General features: G+C 36.8%; 1 protein-coding gene across 1 annotated transcript; it reads right to left on the bottom strand.

The window, feature by feature from the left end:
• Positions 1–14,102: 14,102 nt before the first annotated feature.
• Positions 14,103–22,757, bottom strand: PTGS2 (prostaglandin-endoperoxide synthase 2). Its single transcript, XM_003893384.5, has 10 exons — positions 22,553–22,757; positions 21,643–21,759; positions 21,379–21,522; positions 20,581–20,724; positions 19,972–20,153; positions 19,162–19,245; positions 18,792–19,038; positions 18,224–18,510; positions 17,576–17,723; positions 14,103–17,075 (listed from the first exon to the last, which is right to left on the bottom strand). Exons 1-10 carry the CDS (start codon positions 22,602–22,604, stop codon positions 16,666–16,668), a joined length of 1,815 nt encoding a protein of 604 aa, XP_003893433.1. The 5' UTR covers positions 22,605–22,757; the 3' UTR covers positions 14,103–16,665.
• Positions 22,758–24,298: the final 1,541 nt, after the last annotated feature.

Raw genomic sequence — 24,298 nt, 5'->3', positions numbered from 1 at the left:
TTTCCAGACTGAACAAGTGTATATCATACATCTTACATCTTACATGCGTTGATTGATGTTTTGTGTCTCCCTAAAATGTGTAAAACCAAGTTGTAGTCTGACCACCTTGGCCACATATTCTCAGGATCGCTTGGGGCTGTATCACAGGCCATTGGTCACTCATATTTGGCTCAGAATAAGTCTCTTCAAATATTTTACAGAGTTTGACTCTTTTCATTGACACATATTTCAGGTTTGCTGCTTTTTGGGGGGAAGCTGGATAGTTTTTATTATTGGATCGGACATTTTAAATAAAAGTTTCATATCTAGAGTTTAAAAAATATACAGCAGAGAAAATATATGAATTTTTAAAGACATTTTATGACTAAAGTTGTTGTCGTAAAGGATGTGTTTTAAGTAGTTTTATAATTTTAAAAAAATCTTTATTTTTAGATGTAATATCTTATAATGCGAAAATTAAAAAAATTTAAGATGCTTACCAGACTGTCTAGAAAAGAAAACCCTCAAAAAACAATGTCTGTTAAGCTTGTTCATTTTATTGGTGCATATTCTGTAAAAATAATCTTTATACCAGTCTATCATATTTGACTTGATTTAGGGCATTAGAATATCTTAATCTAGCCCTAACTACTCACACAAGAATACTTCTCTTCTGCTCTTCAACCTTTAGTTCACAAATACCAAGGAGTTACAGTGATTTATATTGTTATATTTAGAACAATGTGTAATAGCAACATGTTGAAAGGCGTTTTAAATGATGAATCTTTCTCCCTTAAATTATTATCTTTAACTAATCTAGCACATACTATTTTCTCATTGATAAGAGCACATTAAGAGATAGTAAAGTCTACCAAATACAGACAAACTAATGTGCAATACACCAAGGAATCATTTTACAAAAGATGCAAAGGATGCCTGTCTACAGTTGGTTTTTCTAATGCCTTGCCCCCAAATAGGATTAATTATAGATTCATGACATTATGTAAATAGAAATGATAGTAGAACCATAGCGATTATTTAATCTAGCTACCAGCTTGGGCTGCCACAACAAAATAAAACATATTGGGTGGCTTAAACAACACAAATTTATTTCTTGCAGTCCTAGAGGCAGAGAAGTTCAAGATCAAGGTGCCAGCAAATTTAGTTTCTAGTGAAGACTTCTTTCCTAGCTTGTATAAGGCTGCCTTCTCACTGTGTGCTCACATGATCTCTTCTTTGTGTGTCTTAGTTTGTTTTCTGTTGTTATAACTGAATATCAGAGAGAGGATAATTTATAAAGAAAATAAGTTTATTTTTTACAGTTGTGGAGACTGGGAAGTCAAAGTCTACGTGCTACATATGGTGAGGGCCTTTTTGCTGGTAGGGGACTCTCTGCAGAGTTCTGAAGCAGTGCAGGGTATCACACAGGGAAAGTGCTCATGAGAGGCAGCCAAACTGGCCTTTATAACAAACCCACTGTCGCGATCACTAACCTACTCCCGTAATAATCCATTAACCCTTTAATCCATGGATAGATTAATCCATTCATGAGGGCAGAGCCCTCATAACCCAATCACCTCCCAAAGATGATACCTCTCAACATTGCTGCATTGGGGATCAAGTTTCTAATACATGAATTTTGGGGAGATACATTCAAACCATAGCACATTCAGGGATAGAGAGAGAGAGAGGAGGGGAGAGAGCACATGTGAGAGAGAGCAAGCTCTTCAGTGTTTCTTCTTAAAGACCTAAACCTATTGAATCAGGGCCTGAAACTTATTACTTCATTTAAGCTTAATTATTTCCTTAGATGCTGCATATCTCAGTATAGGCATACTGGTGATTAGAGATTCACCATATGAATATTAGGAGGACACAAACATTCAGTCCATAGCACCAATATCATAACTTTATGAAGTAGAAATAGATCAGTCAGAATGACAGAAATTCAGGATTAAAAGAGACCTAACATCTCTTGGTTTTCCTAAAATCTTTTAAATAACTTGACAAAGAGAATTCATGGCAAAACTGGAACTCTTAGTTACTTGATTCAAAGCTAAAAGCTCTTTCTATTACATTACTATCTTCTCTCCTTGTAGAGTTCACTTAAGTCTTTTCCAAGTTACTGGTTTCCTTTCATTGCAAGAGAATGCACAACCCTAGGTTCTTAAATTGGATCATGTTTAAGGGCTTAAAAGAGCTATTAGAAGTTTTGTGGTATTTTTGGTGTTCCTGTTGCTTGTTTTCTTCTTTAGGTTTATAGCTTTTATCAGATTCTTAAAGTAGTCTATGATAGCAAAAGGGTCCGTCCACTAAGCAGTAACTTTCTGCATACTACCAGAGTGACAGCCTTTTCACTCACAACTCTCTTTTTATGCTAAATGTGGTTTATCCAGTCAATCAAAAACCAATGAAGAGTATTCTGGATGTTTCTAGTACTGAGTTTCATGTTATTATTAGAAAAATGAATACCATGATTCAGTTATAAAGACTTAGTGAAAGGCTGAGCAAGGTGGCTTATGCCTGTAATCTCAGTGCCTTAGGAGGCCAAAACGGGAGGATTCTTGGGACCAAGAGTTCATGACCAACCTAGGCAACATAGTGGGACCTTGTTTCTACCAAAAAAAAAAAAAAAAGAAAAAGGAAAATTAGCTGGGTGCAGTGGTGCATGCCTGTTGTCCTTCCTAACTACGCAGGAGACTGAGGCAGCAGGATTGCTTGAGCCCAAAAGTTTGCCACCAACCTGGGCAACATAGAGAGACCTCGTCTGTACTAAAAATAAAAATTAAAAAAATATACTGGATGCGTTGACTCACGCCTATAATCTCAGCACTTTGGGAGGCCGGGGTGGGCGGATCGCTTGAGCTCAGTAGTTCAAGACCAGCCTAGGCAACATGGCAGCACCCCATCTCTACAAAAAATACAAAAATTAGCTGGGTGTGGTGGCATCCACCTGTAGTTCCAGTTCCTTAGGAAGCTGAGGTGGAAGGACTAATTGAGCCCAGGGGTTTGAAACTGCGGCGAACCATGATCATACCAGCCGGTGTTGGTCTTGAAGCCTAGGTTGGTCTTGAACTCCTGGGCTCAAGCAATCCTCCTGCCTTGGTTTTTCTAGAGCACCAAGATTACAGATGTGAGCCACCTTGCCCAGCCTAGGTGACAGAGTGAGACCTTGTCTCTAAAACAAACAAATGAACGAATGAACAAACAAAACAGTATATTCAAATTGAAGGTGGAGTTGAGGAACAATTGTGATTTTTAAATCTTATTTTTAAGGCTCAACTTTGCTGAAACTTAAGGAAAAAAAGCAGCTCAGAGTCTCTAAAGTTTGTAATATTAATTGGATAAAATATTATTATCAGACTTCCAGTTTCTGGTTTCACATATGTGAAGCTTAGAAGTCATAACTTTACCTTCACAGTAAGTAAAAAGGTGAACTAGGGCAACAGGCAGAAAACATAGACATGGATTTTGTGTTGTAGTCTTAAGAAGAATTTCTTCTCCTTCAGGGAACTTCGATCTTTGTTCTTTTGTTTTTTTTATTCAACGTTTATTTTAAGTTCTGGGGTACATGTGCAGGATGTGCAGGTTTGTTACGTAGGTATATGTGTGCCAAGGTGGTTTGCTGTGCAATCAGCCCATCACCTAGATATTAAGCCAGTGTCCATTAACTATTCTTCCTGATTCTCTCCTTTCCCCGTCCCTCCCAACAGGTCCCCGTGTGTATTGTTTCCCTCAATGTGTCCATGTGTTCTCATTATTCAGCTCCTACTTAGAAGTGAGAATATGCAGTGTTTGGTTGTGCAATGTGCAATGTGCAATTGTTTGGTTTTCTATTCCTGTGTTAGTTTGCTGAGGATAATGGCTTCCAACTTCATCCATGTACCTGCAAAAAACATGATCTTGTTCCTTTTTATGGCTACATATTCCATGGTGTATATGTACCATATTTTCTTTATCCAGTCTATCGTTGATGGACATTTGGGTTGATTCCATGTCATTGCTATTGTGAATAGTGCTGTAATGAACATAAGCATGGATGTGTCTTTATAATAGAATGATTTAAACTCCTTTGGGTATATACTCAGTATTGGGATTGCTAGGTCAATGGTACTGCTGCTGCTACATCTTTGAGGAATTGCCACACTGTCTTCCACAGTGGTTGAACTAATTTACACTCTCAATAACAATGTAAAAGCGTTCCTTTTTCTCTGCAACATCACCAGCGTTTGTTGTTTCTTGACGTTTTAGTAATAGCCATTCCGATTGGCATGAGATAGTATCTCACTGTGGTTTTGATTTGCATTTCTCTAATGATCAGTGATGATGAGCTTTTTTTCATATGTTTGTTGGTTGCAAGTATGTCTTCTTTTGAGAAGTGTCTGTTCATGTCCTTTCCCCACTTTTTAATGGGGTTGTTTGTTTTTCTCTTGTAAATTTGTTTAAGTTTCTTGTAGACTCTGGGTATTAGACCTTTGTCAGATGAATAGATTGCAAACATTTTCTCCCATTTTGTAGATTGTCGGTTCACTCTGATGATAGTTTCTTTTGCTGTGCAAAAGCTCATTAGTTTAATTAGATCCCATTTGTCAATTTTTGCTTTTGCTGCCATTGCTTTTGGTGTTTTTGTAATGAAATCTTTGTCCATGCCTATGTCCTGAATGGTATTGCCTAGATTTTCTTTTAAGGTTTTCATAGTTTTGAGTTTTATATTTAAGTTTTTAATCTGTCTTGAGTTAATTTTTGTATAAGGTGTAAGAAAGGGGTCCAGTTTCAATTTTCTGCATATGGCTAAGCAGTTCTTCCAGCAGCATTTATTAAATAGGGAATCCTTTACCCATTGCTTGTTTTCGTCAGATTTGTCAAAGATCAGATGGTTGTAGGTGTGCAGTCCTATTTCTGAGTTCTCTATTCTGTTCCATTGGTCTGTGTGTCTGCTCTTGTACTAGTACAATGCTGTTTTGGTTACTATAGCCTGAACATGCTCTTACCATGTAGTTCAGCAATTGTATTCCTTGTGAAACCATTGCTATAAACTTTATAAAATTAATCAAGGAAGGGGAAGAAACAAAAATAAAACAAGTTTGCAGTACCCTCAGCAGTAATCTTCAGATCAGCTTGCTCTCTGACCTGCTTCCTAATAGTTGTTTGTCTATTGCCCTTGAATCACATAAACCCTGTCACAAGAGTGCAGCTGTCTTAACTGCTCTTATAGATAGCAATTTAAACATTGTGAAACATTAAGTTTTCCGTTTGAGATATTCTTTCAGGTCCTGCATGCTGGTGAAACTGCTGATACCAGCTGATTTGAAGGGCCCCACTGGCATCAGCTGGTCTAAAGGACCCCATGAGAAGCATACTCACCAAAGAATGCACTTTCTATGTTCTGATTAATTTATCTCCCTTGCTGTGATCAAACAACATCCCTAATATTCCAACCTTTTGCTCTCCATGATCCCCTTAAAAATCTCAGCCCAGAACAGCTCAGGGAGACAGATTTGAGGGTTTCTTCCATTTCCTCACTCAGCTATCCTGTGATAAACTCTTTCTCTGCTGCAAACACTGCTGTCTCAGTGTATTGGTATATTACTGCACAGCACCCATACACAAAGCTGGTGGTCCTGTAACAGATGCTATTTTTCCAAAGGAGCTGAAAAGTTAGGTTCATACAAAAACCTGCACACAGATGTTTCTAACACATTTATTAATAATTGCCAAAACTTGAAGGACAGACAATATGTCCTTCAGTAGATGAATGGATGATAAATTGTGGTATACCTAGGCAATGAAATACCATTCAGCACTAAAAGAAATAAGGTATCAATCCATGAAAAGACAAGGAGAAATCATAAATGCTTATTACTAAGTGAAAGAAGTCATCTGAAAAGGCTACATACTGCAGAATTTTAACTATCTAATATACTGGAAAAGGTAAAATTGTGGATATAATATTAATAAAAAGATCAGTGTTTGCCAGGAATTGGTGGGTGGCAGTAGGAGGGTTGGAGAGGTAGAGCAAAGAGAATTTTTAGGAAAGTGAAAACACTTTGTACACTGTTATAATGATGCATACATGTCATTATACATTTGTCCAAACCTATAGAATGTACAACTCCAACGGTGAACTCTAATGTAAACTATGGCTTTTGGATAATTATGCTGTATCAGCATAGATTCATCAATTGTAACCAATGTACCACTCTGGGGCAGGATTTTGACAATGGGATGTGTGTGTGGGTGTGTGTGTGTGTATAGATGTGAGTTTGTGTGTGTGTGTGTGTGAAGAAAAAGATAAAAAGAGTGACTTTAAGGAATTGGCTTATGGCTTATGGACTGTCTGAAATCTGTAGGGCAGGCCAGCAGGCTGACAATTCAAGTAGGAGTTAATATAATTTTAAGTCAGAATTCTGTAGGGCAGCAGGTTGGAAACTCAGGCAGGGATTTTTTTTTTTTCTTTTTTTTTTTTTTGACAGAGTCTTGCTCTGTCACCCAGGCTGGAATGTAGTGATGTGATCTCAGTTCACTGATGAGATCACCTCTACCACCTGGGTTCAAACAATTCTCCTGCCTCAGCCTCCCAAGTAGCTGGGATTACAGGTGCCTGCCACAACACCTGGCTAATTTTTATATTTTTAGTATAGATGGGGTTTCACCATATTGGCCAGGTTGGTCTCAAACTCCTGACCTCGTGATCCACCTGCCTTGACCTCCCAAAGTGCTGGCATTATAAGCATGAGGCACCATGCCCGGCCCTCAGGTAGGGTTTTTATGTTCCAGTCAGTCTTAGTCCATATGAGCTGCTATAACAAAATACCACAGCCTGGGTAATTTATAAACATCAGATATTTATTTCTCACAATTCTAGAGGCTCATATTCTAAAATCAAGTTGCTGGCAGATTACATGTCTTGTGAGAGTGTTCTTACTGCATGCTAAGATGGCAGAAGAGCAGAAGGGAACTCACTCCCACAGCCCTTTTATAAGAGTGCTAATCCTATTCATGAGCATAGAGCCCTCATGACTTAATCACCTCCCAAAGAACACAGCTCTTAATACTATTTGTTGCATTGGGCATTGAGTTTCAACATGAATTTTGGAGAAGGCACCATCATTTAAACCAGAGCACAATCGTAAGGAGAATTTCTTCTCCTTTGGGGAACCTTACTCTTTGCTTTTAAGTTAACGGCTTCAACTGATTGGTCAAGGCTCATCACATTATGTAAAGAAATAAGTTTTACTCAAAGTCTACAGCTGTAAATGTTAATTATATATTAAAAAAATATCTTCACAGCAACATCTAGACTGGTGTTTTACCACACAAATAGATATCAAAGCCTAGTTAAATTTACACACAAAATTAACTATCACAGTAGGTCTTCTAAACTTTAATGACTCTAGTGGGTGTGTAGTAGTATCTTACTGTTGTTTTAATTTGCATTGTATTGGTGACTGATGGTGTTGAACATTTTAATTTACTTATTGAGCATTCTTATGTTTTCCTTTGTAAAGTTCCTTCTTAAGTCTTTTGTTTATTTTTATTATTTGTCTTTTTTGCTATTGAGTTGAAGAAGGTATTTATATGTTCTATATTCAAATCCTTTGTTCTATATGCATACTGCAATTATTTTCTATATGTCTGTGGTTTGTATATTTATTTTCCTGATATTGCCTTTCTTTTTTTTTAAACAGGGTCTCACTGTGTTGCCCAGGCTGGAGTGCAGTGATAAATCTTGGCTCACTGCAGCCTCTACTTTCACTTCCCAGTTTCAAGCGATGCTCGTGTCTCAGCCTCCCAAGTAGCTGGGATTACAGGCACCTGCCATCATGCCAGGTTGATTTTTGTATTTTTAGTAAAGACAGGGTTTCACCATATTGTCCAGGCTGTTCTTGAACTCCTGACCTCAAGTGATCTGCCTGCCGTGGCCTCCCAAAGTACTGGGTTTACAGGTGTACGTCACTGTGTCCGGCCCCTAATATAGTCTTTCGATGAGCAATTTTATAAATTTTATGAAGTCCATTTTGTTAATTTTTTCTTTTATAATTAGTACCTTCTGGATCCTATCTAAAATTCTTTGCTTACCCCAGGCTTATAAAGATATACAATATTTTTTTCCAGGAGCTTTATAGTTCCAGCTTTTATATGTAGATATACGAACAATTTGAATTAACTCGTGAGTGTTGTGAGGTAGAATTAAGGTTCTTTCTATTCATGTGAATGTTCAGTATTTCCTATACTATATACTGAAAAGAGATTTTGTTTTACCAATCAGATTGCATAGTCATCATTGTCAACTGTAAAATTGTCAGTCTGAACTAGGTTCTTCATCCTAATTGCCAAACTCCTAAGAGAAGGAATTTTATTTTTCTAGCTTGGGTTCAGTGTTCATTCTGGGATAATTCGTTCTGGCAGAAGAACCTTGGATCTTTTCCTTTCTTGCACTCCAGCCTGGGCGACAGAGCGAGACTCCGTCTCAAAACAAACAAACAAACAAACAAACAAACAAACAAACAAAAAAACCCAACAACAATAAAGCTATTTATTTTGAAATATCTATAAATTCATAGAAAGTTGCAAAGAAATGTATAAGGAGGAAAGATGCAAACTTCATAATACCTCCCCCCAATGTTGACATCTTGCATAATTATAGTACAATATCAGAACCAGGAGACTGACCTTGGTACAATCCACAGAACATATTCACGTTTCACAATGTATATATGCATTTACATTTTTGTGTGTGTGTATAGTTCTATGCCATTACCCCATATATATATAGATTTGTGTAACTACTACCTTAATCAAAGTAAAGAACTGTTCAATCAGCACACATTTCCCTTACACTACTCTTTTATAACTTCTAATCCTCCCACCAATTGCTAATCTTGCAACCACTATATTTTCTTCATCCCTATAATTTTGTTATATCAAGAATGTTACATAAATGGAATTACACATGGAACTTTTTAACACTGGCTTTTTTTATTCAGCATAATTTACACATAATTCCCTTGAGTTCCTTCCAAAGTGCTGTGTGTATCAGTAGGCTTTTTTTCCTTTTGCTGTATAGTATTTCATTGTATGGAGATACCACAGCTTGCTACGGTTAGTATAATCATTCACCTATTGATGGACTTTGGGTTGTTTCCAGTTTTTGGTAATCGTGAATAAATATGCTACAACTTTCTTGTATAGGTTTTTGCATGAACATAGATTTTTATTTTTGGGGGGTAAATGCCAAGGAGTACAATTCTTGGATAATTGGCCAAGAGTGCAAATACAATTGGGTTGTGTGGTATGGTAAACAAAATAATGGCTCCCCCAAAATGTCCATGCCTTAATCCCAAGAACCTGTGAATGTTATCTTACATGACAGAAAGGACTTTGTTAATGTGAAGAAATTAAGGATCTTGAGCAGGAGAGAATTTCCTAGATTATCTGCATGGGCCCCAGGGTAATCAGAAGGGTCATTATGACAAGGGAAGGTAAAACCATCTGAGTTAGAAACTTTGGAAGATGCTATCCTGTTGGCTTTGATGATGGAGAAATAAATTATGAGCCAAGGCAGCCTTTAGAAGCTGGAAAAGACAAGGAATAGATTCCCCTAGAGCTTTCAGAAGAAACACAGCCCTGCTGACATCTTGATTTTAGTTTATAAGACCTATTTCTAACTTCTAACCTCCAGAACTTTAGATAATAAATTTGTGCTGTTTTAGCTTATAATTTTGCAATATTTTGTTAATAACATAAGCAGAAAGTCATTACATGTAAGTAAGTGAATTTTTAGTTCAAGAAGAAATTACCAAACTTTTTCATTGTGGATGTCTCTGCTCTCTAAGATCTTACTATGTCTTTAAGAATCACCACATATTCTACTTCTTTCATGAAGCCTGTTATGATTTATTAATCATATATTTTTGAGTGTCTTTTTAATGTCAGGCACTGTTCTGGAACCTGTGAATAATACAGGTAGGATCTTTGCTTTCACAGACACAAAATTCCAGAAAGGGGACTCAGATAGTAAACACATAAACAAGATAATATCAGATAGAAATAAATGGTATAAAGAAAATGAAACAGCCTTAGTAGTTGCTTTAGATTGGTGGTTGGAGAAGCCCTTTCTAAAGAGGGGAAATTTGAGCTGAGATCTGAATGTTGAGAAGGATGTGAAAATCTGCATATGAAATATTCAAAATAGGGACAACACCTGAGAATCACAGCTACTGAGGAAATCACAAGAAAGCCACTGTGTCTGGAGCATAATGAATAAGAGTGTGGAATTTTAATAGATTAGCTCAGATAGGCAGGGAATAGACCATTGAGATCCTCACAGGGTAGGACAAGCAGCTTATATTTATCCATTTGTAGTAGGAAGCCACTGGAAGATTTTAAACATGGGAAAGGCATGATAGGATTTATGTTAAAAAGTAATTACTGCCTATATAAGGTGTAAGGAAGGGGTCCAGTTTCAGTTTTCTACGTATGGTTAGCCAGTCTTCCCAACACCATTTATTAAATAGGGAGTCCTTTCCCCATTGCTTGTTTTTGTCAGGATTGTCAAAGATCAGATGGTTGTAGACGTGTGGTGTTATTTCTGAGGCCTCTGTTCTGTTCCATTGGTCTATATCTCTGTTTTGGTACCAGTACCATGCTGTTTTGCTTACTGTAGGCTTGTAGTATAGCTTGAAGTCAGGTAGTGTGATTCCTTCAGCTTTGTTCTTTTTGCTTAGGATTGTCTTGGCTATATGGGCTCTTTTTTGGTTCCATATGAAATTTAAAGTAGTTTTTTTTCTAATTCTGTGAAGAAAGTCAATGGTAGCTTAATGGAAAGTCAATGGATATCATTGAATCTATAAATTACTTTGGGCAGTATGGCCATTTTCAAGATACTGATTCTTCCTGTCCATGAGCATGGAATGTTTTTCCATTTGTTTGTGTCTTTTCTTATTTCCTTGAGCAGTGGTTTGTAGTTCTCCTTGAAGAGGTCCTTCACATCCCTTGTAAGTTGGATTCCTTGGTATTTTATTCTCTTTGTAGCAATTGTGAATGGGAGTTCACTCATGATTTGGCTGTCTGCCTATTATTGGTGTATAGGAATGATTGTGACTTTTGCACATTGATTTTGTATCCTGAGACTTTGTTGAAGTTGCTTATCAGCTTAAGGAGATTTTGGGCTCAAATGATGGGGTTTTCTAAATATACAATCATCATCTGCAAAGAGAGACAATTTGACTTCTTCTCTTCCTATGTGAATATGTTTTACTTCTTTCTCTTGCCTGATTGCCCTGGCCATAACTTCCAATACTATGTTGAATAGGAGTGGTGAGAGAGGGCATCCTTGTCATGTGTCAGTTTTCAAAGGGAACGCTTCCACCTTTTGCCCATTTGGTATGATATTGGCTATGTGTTTGTCATAAATAACTCTTATTATTTTGAGATATGTTCCATCAATACCTAATTTACTGAGAGTTTTTAGCGTGAAGGGGTGTTTATTGAAGGCCTTTTGTGCATTGAAGAATTAAAGACTTAAACGTAAGACCTAAAACCATAAAAATCCTAGGAGAAAACCTAGGCAATACCATTCAGGACATAGACATTGGGCAAAGACTTCAAGACTAAAACACCAAAAGTAATGGCAACAAAAGCCAAAATTGACAAATGAGATCTAATTAAACTAAAGAGTTTCTGCACAGCAAAAGACACTATCATCAGAGTGAAAAGGCAGCCTACAGAATGGGAGAAAATTTTTGCAGTCTATACATCTGACAAAGGGCTAATATCTAGAATCTACAAAGAACTTAAACACTTTTGCAAGAAACAAACAAACAACCCCATCAAAAAGTGGAAGAAGGATATGAACAGACACTTCTCAAAAGAAGATATTTATGCAGCCAACAAACATGAAAAAAAGCTCATCACTGGTCATTAGAGAAATGCAAATCAAAACCACAATGAGATACCATCTCATGCCAGTTAGAATGGCGATCATTAAAAAGTCAGAAAACAACTGATGCTGGAGAGGATGTGGAGAAATGAGAATGCTTTTACACTGTTGGGATTGTAAAGTAGTTCAATCATTGTGGAAAACAGTGTGGAGATTCCTCAAAGATCTTGGACCAGAGATACCATTTGACCCAGCAATCTCTTTACTGGGTATATTCCCAAATGATTATACATCGTTCTATTATAAAGACACATGCACACATATGTTCATTGTGGCACTGTTCACAATAGCAAAGACTTGGAACAAACCCAAATGCCCACCAATGATAGACTGAATAAAGAAAATGTGGAACATATACACCATGGAATACTATGCAGCCATCAAAAAGATGAATTCATGTACTTTGTAGGGACATGGTTGAAGCTGGAAACCATCATTCTCAGCAAACTAACACAGGAAAAGAAAACCAAATACTGAATGTTCTCACTCATAAGTAGGAGTTGAACAATGAGACCACACGGACACAGGGAGGGGAACATCATACACTGGGGTTTGTCAGAGGGTGGGGGACTAGGGAAAGGATAGCATTAGGAGAAATACCTAATGTAGATGACCAGTTGATGGGTGCAGCAAACCACCATGGCACATGTATACCTATGTAACAAACATGCATGTTCTGCACATGTATCCCAGAACTTAAAGTATAATATATATATCATATATATCATATATATATATTTACTGCCACTGCCATAAGGAGAATGGTTTGGGCTGAGGAAAGAATAGACAAGAGAACACTAATTAATAGACTATTACACTGCTAGGTTGGTAGTAGTGAAGTTGGAGAAAAGGTGACAGATTTAGGATTTTTTTGTGGGTTGTAGTCAACAGGATTGCTGTTGGATTGGCTATGCAAGTGAAGGAAAGAGTATGGTGGTGTCTTTAACATTGGACAATTATTATTTGGGATATATGGTGCTGGGAGGCAAAAATGTAAAAGAAGCAATTAAATTGATGACTTTGGGTGGAGAGGTTGTCAATTGACAATTAGACGTTGGTCCTGGAGACATAAATTTGTGAGTGCTTATTATTTCAAATAAAGAGCTTGAATGTGATTAATCTGGAGGAATGCAGACAGAGAAGATATCAAGACACTTCAACTTATAGATACAGTAGAAGAGAAAGAGCTTAAAAAAAGAGAGAGAGAAGACTGAGTAGTAGTGCTCTGAGAAATGTAGAGAAAGACCAGGAGAGTATCAAACCATGAAGCCAAGGTGGGGGCAGGGATACGTTCAGTAAAGAGACTATAGCTATTTGTGTTGAATGCTACTGGGAAGCCAAATAAAAAACAGATTAGGAGAATGGCTGGATTTAATCAAGTTGTGCCAATTCAGCACAGTAGAGGGAGAGTATACAGAGTGGAAGGGAGTGATTAGAATGATGGACGATAAAATCTGAGCTAGATGCATATAGAAGTAAATGGAAAGATAAAAGAAGTGATAAATAGTGAAGTGATGAGGTTGGTAGATGAGTAGGTTCAATGAGACTGAGAGTTAGATGTTAGAGTGTAAGCACTAAAATAGGTGAGCTGGAAGATGCTTGGAATCAAGATTTTGGAAGTGGTGCTGTAATTAATAATAATATCATCAAGATATATATGATTTGGGAAAATGTGGTGGAGGAAGGCATCCCTGGAAGGGAGAAGGCCAAAGAGGAGAGGCCAGGGAAGATGCTAAATATGTGGTCCATGTAGTTGTTGAAATTACCAAGATGTCAAGGATAGAGGTACAACAAAAGCCTATGAGCTTTTGTATCAATGATTTGCCCAACTTTGTATAATTTACTCCTCTTTGAACTGCTTTATTTTGTGCCTCCTTCGTAATATTTGTCTAGTTCTTTGTCTTATTGTGTATTTTTTTCTTCTTCTTCTAGACTAGGCAATGAAAATAAGCTTGTTTGCCGTCTTCTATAAAGATACACAAACTAGACATTTTCCAACACAATGTCGTAGTGAATAAGAGATTATGAGATTTAAATAGTGACTCTAGGAAGCCTCTATATAACTGAGGACAAAACCATTTCATGAAGGGCCAGCCCTAGTTTTGAATAGGTGGAGAACGCAAGATAATGGTTTAAGAATAATGCTTCAGAGAAATCATATGTCATATGACAAAGATATATAGAAACAATCAAAGTTTATTTTCAGAAAAGATCTGTCAATTTTTAAATAGTACAAAAATAAACAGACATTTGTTTCCAGACTTATCTTTTACATAAGTTAAATACACATTTGTCTGAGGCACTGAAACATTCACATACACAACCCAAATTCCCAGGTTTGGTCAGCAGATCAATATTAATAACAAATCAAGTTTAAAAAAAATCAGTGAACAGTGTTTTATACAAGCATATTGACTCTTTCTTTCTTAACCTTAAACCTTCTAAACATAAAATCGTAAAGAAGATTCTCCTGAGTTATTTATCTTTAATGATATTTATTTCATTTTCTCCCTCTTCCTAAAAGACCTTTTTTTTCAATCATTTATGTAAATACTAATATTATCTGTAATCAGTGTTTGATTTAAAAATATTAAAACCCACAGTGCTTGACCCACAATATTTTCTCAATAAACTGTGGCTGAACAAATTAATGAAGCATCCACAGATGCCTCAAAACATTTTAAAAGGTCAGTCTTATGGCACCTTCAGGCTAATGAGACAATATTCTTTGTGGGCTAGCACACAGGCCTATCCTAAGGACAAACATTCAACCTTAAATATCTCAATACACCAGTAAGATTTCTAAAAATTTATTCACAAATCTCAATACAATCATTTCTTTGGGTTGTTTACATAATAATTCAGAGAGGTAACCCCAAAGAAAATATACTGATTGTGACATAACGAAAAAAAATCAATGATTGTAGGCTTAAACACAGTTTATAACACTAGTGTCCTAATAAGACATAAATAATAATCTTCAATAAATTAAGTAATATACAGTACCATTAAATGTCAGTAACAATGAGATGTGGAAAAGAAGTATTATCATCATTACTATTATTGCTGAAAACTACTTAGATATTGTTTGGTTTTGTTTTTAAACAAGAAAGGGCATTAATTAGAATGGGAATGTAACATTTTTCCAGTCACGAACCCTGTACAGTTCTCTCTGAGGCACTAGCCTCTTTGCAGGCATCTTGATTACAGATAGCTAAAATTAGCTATAAATAAAATTCTCTGCTTTTCACTTAAAACAAGTGTTTACTACTTTTAAAAGGGTCCTTTTGTTTTTCTTTTAATCTTCTTAAGAGGAGCGAAATACAGTCCTGATCTGAGGTTTCCCTGAAAACTTGCAAAAGTTCAGGTAAGAAAATACAGGCAGAGTCCAAAGAAAGTGAACTCTGATCTTAAAACCAGTGAAGCAAAATAGGAGAAATAAAGTGATGAGAAGACAGTGTCTCTTAGCAAAATGGCTAAAAGAAGAAAAGAAAAGGAACAGCATGCAGGTAGCCAGGCTTGATTCCAATGCACCTACTGAACTGGCTTCAAGACTGAGAAAAAATTAATGTGTGAAATGAATTTAAGCATTTTGAAGAGGTATTTTATGAGGTCATTGCTACCTTTTGCAATGTGATATGGACTGCTAAATGAAACTGTGCAACAGAAAATCTGAGAAACATATCATTATCCAAGCACAACTTGGTACTTTATTAACCTCACAGCAAAATCTGAGTACCAGGCCTGCAGTACACAAGGATAAGAAAAAGTTTCCTTCAAAAGTTTAAACCTAAAGTTGAACTATAATTTGGTTTTCTTCTTTGTTATTGCTTATTTTAAAGGTAGACTCTTTGGCTGCTATAGATTTTACATGTAACCAGCCATATAAACAAATTCTGGAATATCTCAACAAATATTCTTATTTTAAGATAACACTGCGGTGGCTCCACCACCTTAACACATTTGGCATTTTGATTTAAAAGGAAGTTGTAACAGTCACATTAAAAAGATTTACACTCTTGGTGAAAAAGGAATATCACTTATACAATATTTTAACAAGCGATTCTAGTATAATTTCTACTGATTTTACAGATTTAAATCCAAGACAGCTTCTTTTTGGTATATGTACAAATTTAATAACGTTAAGAAATAAAACAAGCCTTTATAAGTGATTCTACCTTGGGAATTTAGAAATTTCAAATTATTGTTTCATTACTGATTTAAAAAAGGAGACATGAAATTACTAGTAATGTCTAATTTAAATATTCATTTAGCAATGCACTGGTACCTGTTTTTGTTAGTTTGATGACAGAAAAATGTCTAAAAGTACTTTAAAATTTCAGACATTAGTTGCTTCTAATGCATCATGGAAGATGCATTGGAAACATTGACAGTGTAAAAACTTTCAGCATTTTGCCATCTTGTGACAGCGTTTAAGTATTCAAACATCTTTACTTTTGTTCTTATAATATAAGTTGAAATTCAAGTAAAAAGGCATCAAAACTCATTTCTCTCTGATTTATAAAAGAGAACGAAAACTGTTTTCCAAACTTAACAACAACAGCAAAATCTTTAGAGTAGTGACATAAAAGTCTTCACAAGTATGACTCCTTTCTCCGCAACAGGAGTACTGACTTCTGTTACAGAAGATGTTAAGTAACATAAGGAGTTTAATATAAATATTATTAAATAATTAAATTAATAGACATGGTTCATATAAATAAATAAATATGATCATTAGACTTCTACAGTTCAGTCGAACGTTCTTTTAGTAGTACTGTGGGATTGATATCATCTAGTCTGGAGCGAGAAGAACTTGCATTGATGGTGACTGTTTTGATGAGCTCTGGATCTGGAACACTGAATGAAGTAAAGGGACAGCCCTTCACGTTATTGCAGATGAGAGACTGAATTGAGGCAGTGTTGATGATTTGAAAACCCACTTCTCCACCAAAAGTGCTTGGCTTCCAGTAGGCAGGAGAACATATAACATTACCCATAAGTCCTTTCAAGGAGAACGGTGCTCCAACTTCTACCATGGTCTCACCAAAGATGGCATCTGGACGAGGCTTTTCTACCAGAAGGGCAGGATACAGCTCCACAGCATCGATGTCACCATAGAGTGCTTCCAACTCTGCAGACATTTCCTTTTCTCCTGTGAAGGCAATGAAGACAGAGATACAACCAATGTCAAACTTCACAGAATAAAACACAGTTTGATTCTTTTGCTCAATTTGCTGCCAACTTCTCTGTTTCCATTTGACTCCTGATTCTTTTAAGAAGTTTAGGGGCCAGGCACGGTGGCTCACACCTATAATCCCAGCACTTTGGGAGGCCGAGGCAGGCGGATCACTAGGTCAGGAGTTTGAGACCAGCCTAACACAGTGAAACCCCGTCTATAATAAAAATACAAAAAAATCATTCAGGCGTGCAGCGTGTGCCTATAGTCCCAGCTACTCGGGAGGCTGAGGCAAGAAAATTGCTTGAACCCAGGAGGCGGAGGTTACAGTGAGCCGAGATGGCGCCACTGCACTGTAGCCTGGGTGACAGAGCACGGCTCCATCTCAAAAAAATAAAATAAAATAAAATAAAAGGAAAACAAAAAACAAACAAAGAAACAAACAAAAACAAAGAAGTTTAGAAACTGTTTCTTACCTGTAAGTTCTTCAAATGATTCATAGGGCTTCAGCATAAAGCGTTTGCGGTACTCATTAAAAGACTGGTATTTCATCTGCCTGCTCTGGTCAATGGAAGCCTGTGATACTTTTTGTACTGCGGGTGGAACATTCCTACCACCAGCAACCTGTGGAAAGTAAAATTAGTTGTAAAACAAGAATTTTAGGCATATTTGCTGTTTGTATTCAGCTTGCCTTAGGTATAAATCAGGTAAGACTGAAACTCCCAGCTGAGACAATTTTTATTTGCTGGAAAGATGCTTACATACATTTCAGCAGGAGCTCTGCTTAAAATTCAATGGGACACCAGTCTAGAACTAATTGGCCTTTTTAAATTTCAAAAATGAAACTAGTATTCAAGCCTAAAATATTTATTCCTGTAAGATTATAGATACTTTTTGAAAATATCTATTTTTAAGGTAGGGGTACAATTTGCTATTTGTTTGACAACTGTAGACTAAAAGTTTAGACTTTTCAAACAAAGTTAGGCTTCTTATATCCATAAAATAATTTTACTAGCAATATAACTAACTACTCTTTTAGTAAGTTTAAGAAAAATAATTTCTGTGGCAGAAATTCTAAAGTTATTGACTAGTCCTTTGTTTTGGTTTTCAATAATAACGCTTACCCTGCCAGCAATTTGCCTGGTGAATGATTCAACAAACTGGGTAATTCCATGTTCCAGTAATATAGAGTTGTTGTAGATAAACTGTTGATAGTTGTATTTCTGGTCATGAATTTGAAAGTTGTCAGGCAGAAGGGGATGCCAGTGATAGAGGGTGTTAAACTCAGCAGCAATACGATTTTGGTACTGGAATTGTTTGTTGAAAAGTAGTTCTGGGTCAAATTTCAGTTTGAAGTGATAGCCACTCAAGTGTTGTACATAATCTTCAATCACAATCTTAATAGTCTCTCCTATTTGCATAAAATAAAGAATAAAAACATTTATTTTTCTGATCACAAGCTTTCAAGCAATTGGAATGCAATTTTTAAAATTTGCTACTCCTTCATTTCTGTTTTCTTCCTTGTCAATATTAAAAGATAGCTATATGATCAGTCATGCTTACATATTTAATGAATATAGAGTGTGTGAGTTTTCTTTTACCACATCTTGTCAGTTACTCAAAACATAACAAAAGTAACACATTAGTTTTCCCCGGGGAAGAGGGTTTTATATAAATCATTTTCTTGTTTACCTATCAGTATTAGCCTGCTTGTCTGGAACAACTGCTCATCACCCCATTCCGGATGCTCCTGTTTAAGCACATCGCACACTCTGTTGTGTTCTCGCAGCCAAATTGTGGCATACATCATCAGACCAGGCACCAGACCAAAGACCTCCTGCCCCACAGCAAATCGCAGATGCTCAGGGACTTGAGGAGGGTAGATCATCTCTGCCTGAGTATCTTTGACTGTGGGAGGATACATCTCTCCATCAATTATCTAAAAAATAACAATAATAAATAAACATTAGTTAAAAAGTTAAGGAACACATTTTTAGGGATTTTAAAATATGGGTGTAAGCGGTAAGTAATAACTAAGTCTTAATAGTCAAAGGAAGCATACCTGATATTTCATTTTTCCATCCTTGAAAAGGCGCAGTTTATGCTGTCTATCCAGAGTTTCACCATAAATATGATTTAAGTCCACCTATAAAATGATGAAAAAATTTAATTTGTTGCTGTCGAAGTTTTTCTTAAAGTATCTATCATATAATTCATCACTGAATAATTTGATGATTTAGCTTTCTTTAACATTTTTAAATAAAATAGACATTTTTTCATAGCCACAAATTGCTAAATTAATTTGTTTATCCACCAAAGCTACAAATTGATATGTCTTTGTGTTTAATGGACTTAACATGCTATAAGGAGCTTATATCATATATATTACATACTTCACTATGATGATATGGTAATTCTAAAAAAGTATAAAGATGTGTTATTTATAAAAAATTCTTATGAATAACTTGAAGCTATGCTATTGAAATCCGAAAGAGAATAATGAGGCAGAAACCTCACTTTACAATATTGAAAGCAGCATAATCAGGGTACAATGTATTTTTGAGGACATAACATTTCGCAGTACTAACATTTTAAACTAAAAAATACAAGGGTCAAATTACAAATAATAATACCTGTACATATGTATGTGTGTGAATGTTTCTATATGTGTGTGCATGTCTGTGTGTGTATAATTTTACTAGACCAGAGAAGTAAATGGAAAATTCCCTTAAGAATTTTATAGATAAGACTTTTTTTTTAAAAAAGTGGGTAAGTTATTTGGATCTATCTATCTGTTTATCTCCTTTAATGTTAGCCCTTGACTATGATTTGGTATAATTTTACTAACTCTAGGATATTAACTCTATCTTACCCCATGGCCCAGTCCTTTGGTGAAAGCTGGCCCTCGCTTATGATCTGTCTTGAAAAACTGATGCGTGAAGTGCTGGGCAAAGAATGCAAACATCATGTTTGTGCCCTGGGGATCAGGGATGAACTTTCTTCTTAGAAGAAATTTTTCCACAATTTCATTTGAATCAGGAAGCTGCTTCTTACCTGAAAAATGAGAAAGCTAAGATAAGAATCCATCTATGTATTCAAGAAAGCAGATAGTGACTGTCAATCTACCAGGAATTCTTCATTTATAAGAGAATTACAATTGTGAATAGGATCGTAATATAAACAATAGTTCTAAGATATGGGGGAACAACTTCTTACTGAACGATTTTATCTATTTTAATTAGAATTATTTAATTTCTAATGAAATAATTTGAAATTATTAAGACATTGTACCAAGATGCTCATTTGCTTTTACAGAAGAGTTTACATAGACTCATACTTTAAAAAATACCCATAGATATCCATGATAAAAGTAAAAACTGCTTTTGTTAATAAATAAATGGTAGTCTAAGGTCAAAATTTTTTTGGCAGCAATGCAGCCCGTCTTATAGTTAATACATCTCTAAGGATTCTTATTAGTCACCTTTCACACCCAAGGGAGTCGGGCAGTCATCAGGCACAGGAGGAAGGGCTCTGGTATAATAGGAGAGGTTAGAGAAGGCTTCCCAGCTTTTGTAGCCATAGTCAACATTGTAAGTTGGTGGACTGTCAATCAAATGTGATCTGGCTGAAATTTTCAAAGAAAAAAAGTTGTATTTATTCTCATTTGCTAAGTAAATCAACCATTATTTTTATTGTAAAATGTGGAAAGTGGCACTAGATGTTGAATTTAACTCCAAAAATAAAAAATAATCTAGTTTAAAACAACTACACTTTAAAATCTAATGGCCATTTGAAATGCATCTTTAATAAAATACATATACTCTGCACATTATAATCTGACAATATTGATTTTTCAGGTAGCCATCTGCTCCCTGTCCAAGAGGCCTATGAAGGGAATGGCTGAGCATGGCACCTACTTTAGAATCATGGAAAGTTATTTTCTTGCTGATCCAAATATAAATTTATTTTAATGGGTGCTACATGTTCAGAACAATTCTGTGACCCATGGGCATTTAATAAACAGCTGGACCGTGCTACCTCCACAAACTGACCAAATAGTAAAAGTTGGAAGACGTATACAGAGTTGTGAGTAGACTGTATAAACTGGATGGGACTAAATGTCAATAGTTTTGGCCGTTAAGATGGAAGGCAAACTTAAAAGGTATCTTAAAATTCATTTTGATAAACTAGGAAATATGTTTTTAGATTAGGCTTACAGTATTATAAAGCATATTTTTCTTTGAGAAAACTAAAACCTTAGAAAGACACTTGTACTTACACGTCAACACATAACTCATAATTGCATTTCGAAGGAAGGGAATGTTATTCACAACGTTCCAAAATCCCTTGAAGTGGGTAAGTATGTAGTGCACTGTGTTTGGAGTGGGTTTCAGAAGTAATTTTATTCTTGTCAGAAATTCCGCTTTAAGATGAGGAAGAAAGGGAGGGAGAAATTAATGGGACTCATTATAAGACACAAATCTGTGCAATTATAACTGTATCCAGTCCCACTCCTAATGAGGCAACCAAAGGACAAACTTACGTGTTGAGCAGTTTTCACCATAGAATCCTGTCCGGGTACAATCGCACTTATATTGGTCAAATCCCACACTCATACATACACCTCGGTTTTGACATGGGTAGGAACAGCAAGGATTTGCTACAATTAAAGAACAGCAAATAAATAATTCTCTAGTGTCTTAATCTTAATTTAAACATTTAATTGTTTTACTATGAATCAACTTTACCATAATAAATTCAAGAAATATATAGGTAGTCATGAAAATACAATTTTTTAACCTGACTTAGAATGAATAAAACGTAGAAATACCAATTTTCTATTCTAAATAAGGATAACAGCATATTCAACTTGGTACATCATGTTACTAAGCTTTTCTTAGTTAACTCTTTAGATATTAAAATTAGCATTTTTAAGAAGTTCAAGTAAGTAGCACTTCGCTTTCCAAATTAAAATGGATCTAGTACACTAATCAACATTTAGAGAAAAATTCAAAGTAAAACAGCTTGCTTACTTTTGCTTATCCTAAAACATAATCCGGGCTTTCCTGGGGGCAGGAAAGAACTGACTAGAGTTTTTAAAACAACTTCTTCCACTCAATAAAAAGAGGTTCCAAATAAAAACAATTCACATATATTGATCAGATCCTATCTTACAATGACAACCTGCAAATTAGCATCATCTATCCCTATTTAGGAGGTGAGAGTGTCTCAGATCGGTTAAGTAACTGGCTCATAATGATCAGGGCTTGTGGGAAAGCTGGAATATCCACCGAGTTCTTTCGGACTCTAGCGATCCAAGTTCTTTCCCAAGTCACGTAGCTTCTCTATTCGGAGAGAAGTTAGAGTACTGGGATAGACCCAGGAGGTCAGAGCGGAAACTCTGCCCGGGTGCGTGGAACCGGAGTCCCCGGTGCGCGGCGCCAGGTACTCACCTGCGTGGCCGAGTGCCAGGACTGCGCACAGCAGCAGGGCGCGGGCGAGCATCGCGGCGGTGGGCAGGGCGCGGCGCGGGCGTAGGCTTTGCTGTCTGAGCGCGTCTGGCTGTGGAGCTGAAGGAGGCGCTGCTGAGGAGTTCCTGGGCGTGCTCCTGACGCTCACTGCAAGTCGTTTGACAACTGGTCGCCAACAGAGAGAACCTTCCTTTATATAAGCCTGAAAACCAAGCCCATGTGACGAAATGACTGTTTCTTTCCGCCTTTTCGTACCCCCCACAAAATTTTCCCTCCTCTCCCCTTAAAAAAATTGCGTAAGCCCGGGTGGGGGCAGGGTTTTTTACCCACGCAAATGAGAAAATCGGAAACCCAGGAAGCTGCCCCAATTTGGGAGCAGAGAGGGTAGTCCCCATCTCCTCTCTGATCCCTCCCTCTCCTCCCCGAGTTCCACCGCCTCAGGCGCACAGGTTTCCGCCAGATGTCTTTTCTTCCTCCCAGTCTTTGCCCGAGCGCTTCTGAGAGCCAGTCCTGGACTGATCGCCTTGGATGGGATACCGGGGGAGGGCAGAAGGACACTTGGCTTCCACTCCAGGAATCCGAGCGGCCCTGAGGTCCGGGGGCGCAGGGAATCCCCTCGCCCGCTGCCGCCGCCGTGTCTGGTCTGTACGTCTTTAGGGGGTCGAGGAAGTCACGTCGGGAGAGACTGGAGCGAATAAGGTTAAGAGAGGCTGACATGTTTTACGTTTTAGTGGCGACGCTTAATAGGCTGTATATCTGCTGTATATGCAGCACATACATACATAGCTTTTTAAAAAACTCTTATTTTGTGGAATGAAATAGCTACCCTCAGTGTACATAGCTGTAATTTATCTTTGTAGCTAAGTTGCTTTTAACAGAAGAAATACTGTTCTCCGCACCTTCACCCCCTCCTTGTTTCTTGGAAAGGGGGCGGGGGCGGGGGAAGGTAAATACTGCTCATAATACTGCTCCTAAGCAGTTACCCTGTAAATAGTTAATGTGAGCTCCACGGGTCACCGATATAAAATTTCCTGCCTTCTGATGGACAAAGGAAGCGGCGATGGCCAGAATTTGCAGGGGCGCTAAATGTCCAAAACGTCTGCGTTAAAGCATTTCTCTCCCTGATGCGTGGATTATTTTGGTTACTAGCCCTTCATAGGAGATACCGGTAAAATAAATTCGAGTTTTAAAGTTCACTCTTTTGTCTTTTCTGTCCACTTTTCCAAGATTATGAGTTGTGACCATGGATCAAAGTACAACACAGCATTTACTTTTCAGTTGCCTGGGCTAATTTTCTATTCTCGTTTTGGAACATAGTTGGATGAGGAATTAATTAGAGGGAAGGGAGATTTTGACAGCTGGAATTTCATCTTTGCTTTTGTTTAACATCTAGCATGGGTAGTGCTCAGGGAGGAGTATGTGAGGGTGAGATACTAAAATATATATCTATATATCTCTATATATGTATATATACCAGAAAAGACGTGGAAAATAGAAAATTCAGTTATGTCCTAAATCCTTAGCATTTCAGGGAAAGGACAGCATAAAACCTGAAATAAAACTACACCAGATACCTCAATTCGCAGAAGTCTTATAAGAAAAAAATAAAGAAGAAACTCACTTGGAGTTTTTTTTTTTTAAACCGTTTTGCTTAATGTACACATCTGATTCTACATGAGACACAAATGACTAAAATTCCATCTCATCTAGGAAGCCTTTCTCCTCCTC

Source organism: Papio anubis, chromosome 1 (genome assembly GCF_008728515.1).
Source record: "Papio anubis isolate 15944 chromosome 1, Panubis1.0, whole genome shotgun sequence".
Classification (NCBI taxonomy): Eukaryota; Metazoa; Chordata; class Mammalia; order Primates; family Cercopithecidae; genus Papio; species Papio anubis.
The sequence above is the reverse complement of the archived record's forward strand: the minus strand, read 5'-3'. Positions and strand labels throughout refer to the sequence as shown.

Bases quoted from the DNA above. Each gene is read 5' to 3' on its own strand.
- PTGS2 (XM_003893384.5), bottom strand. From the start codon at position 22,604: ATGCTCGCCCGCGCCCTGCTGCTGTGCGCAGTCCTGGCACTCGGCCAC. The intron at 20,154-20,580 runs GTGACTAATAAG...CTCATTTTTCAG, and splicing joins GACTCCCTTGGGTGTGAAAG to GTAAGAAGCAGCTTCCTGAT. The intron at 17,076-17,575 runs GTAAGAAACAGT...TTGCCTTCACAG, and splicing joins ATCATTTGAAGAACTTACAG to GAGAAAAGGAAATGTCTGCA.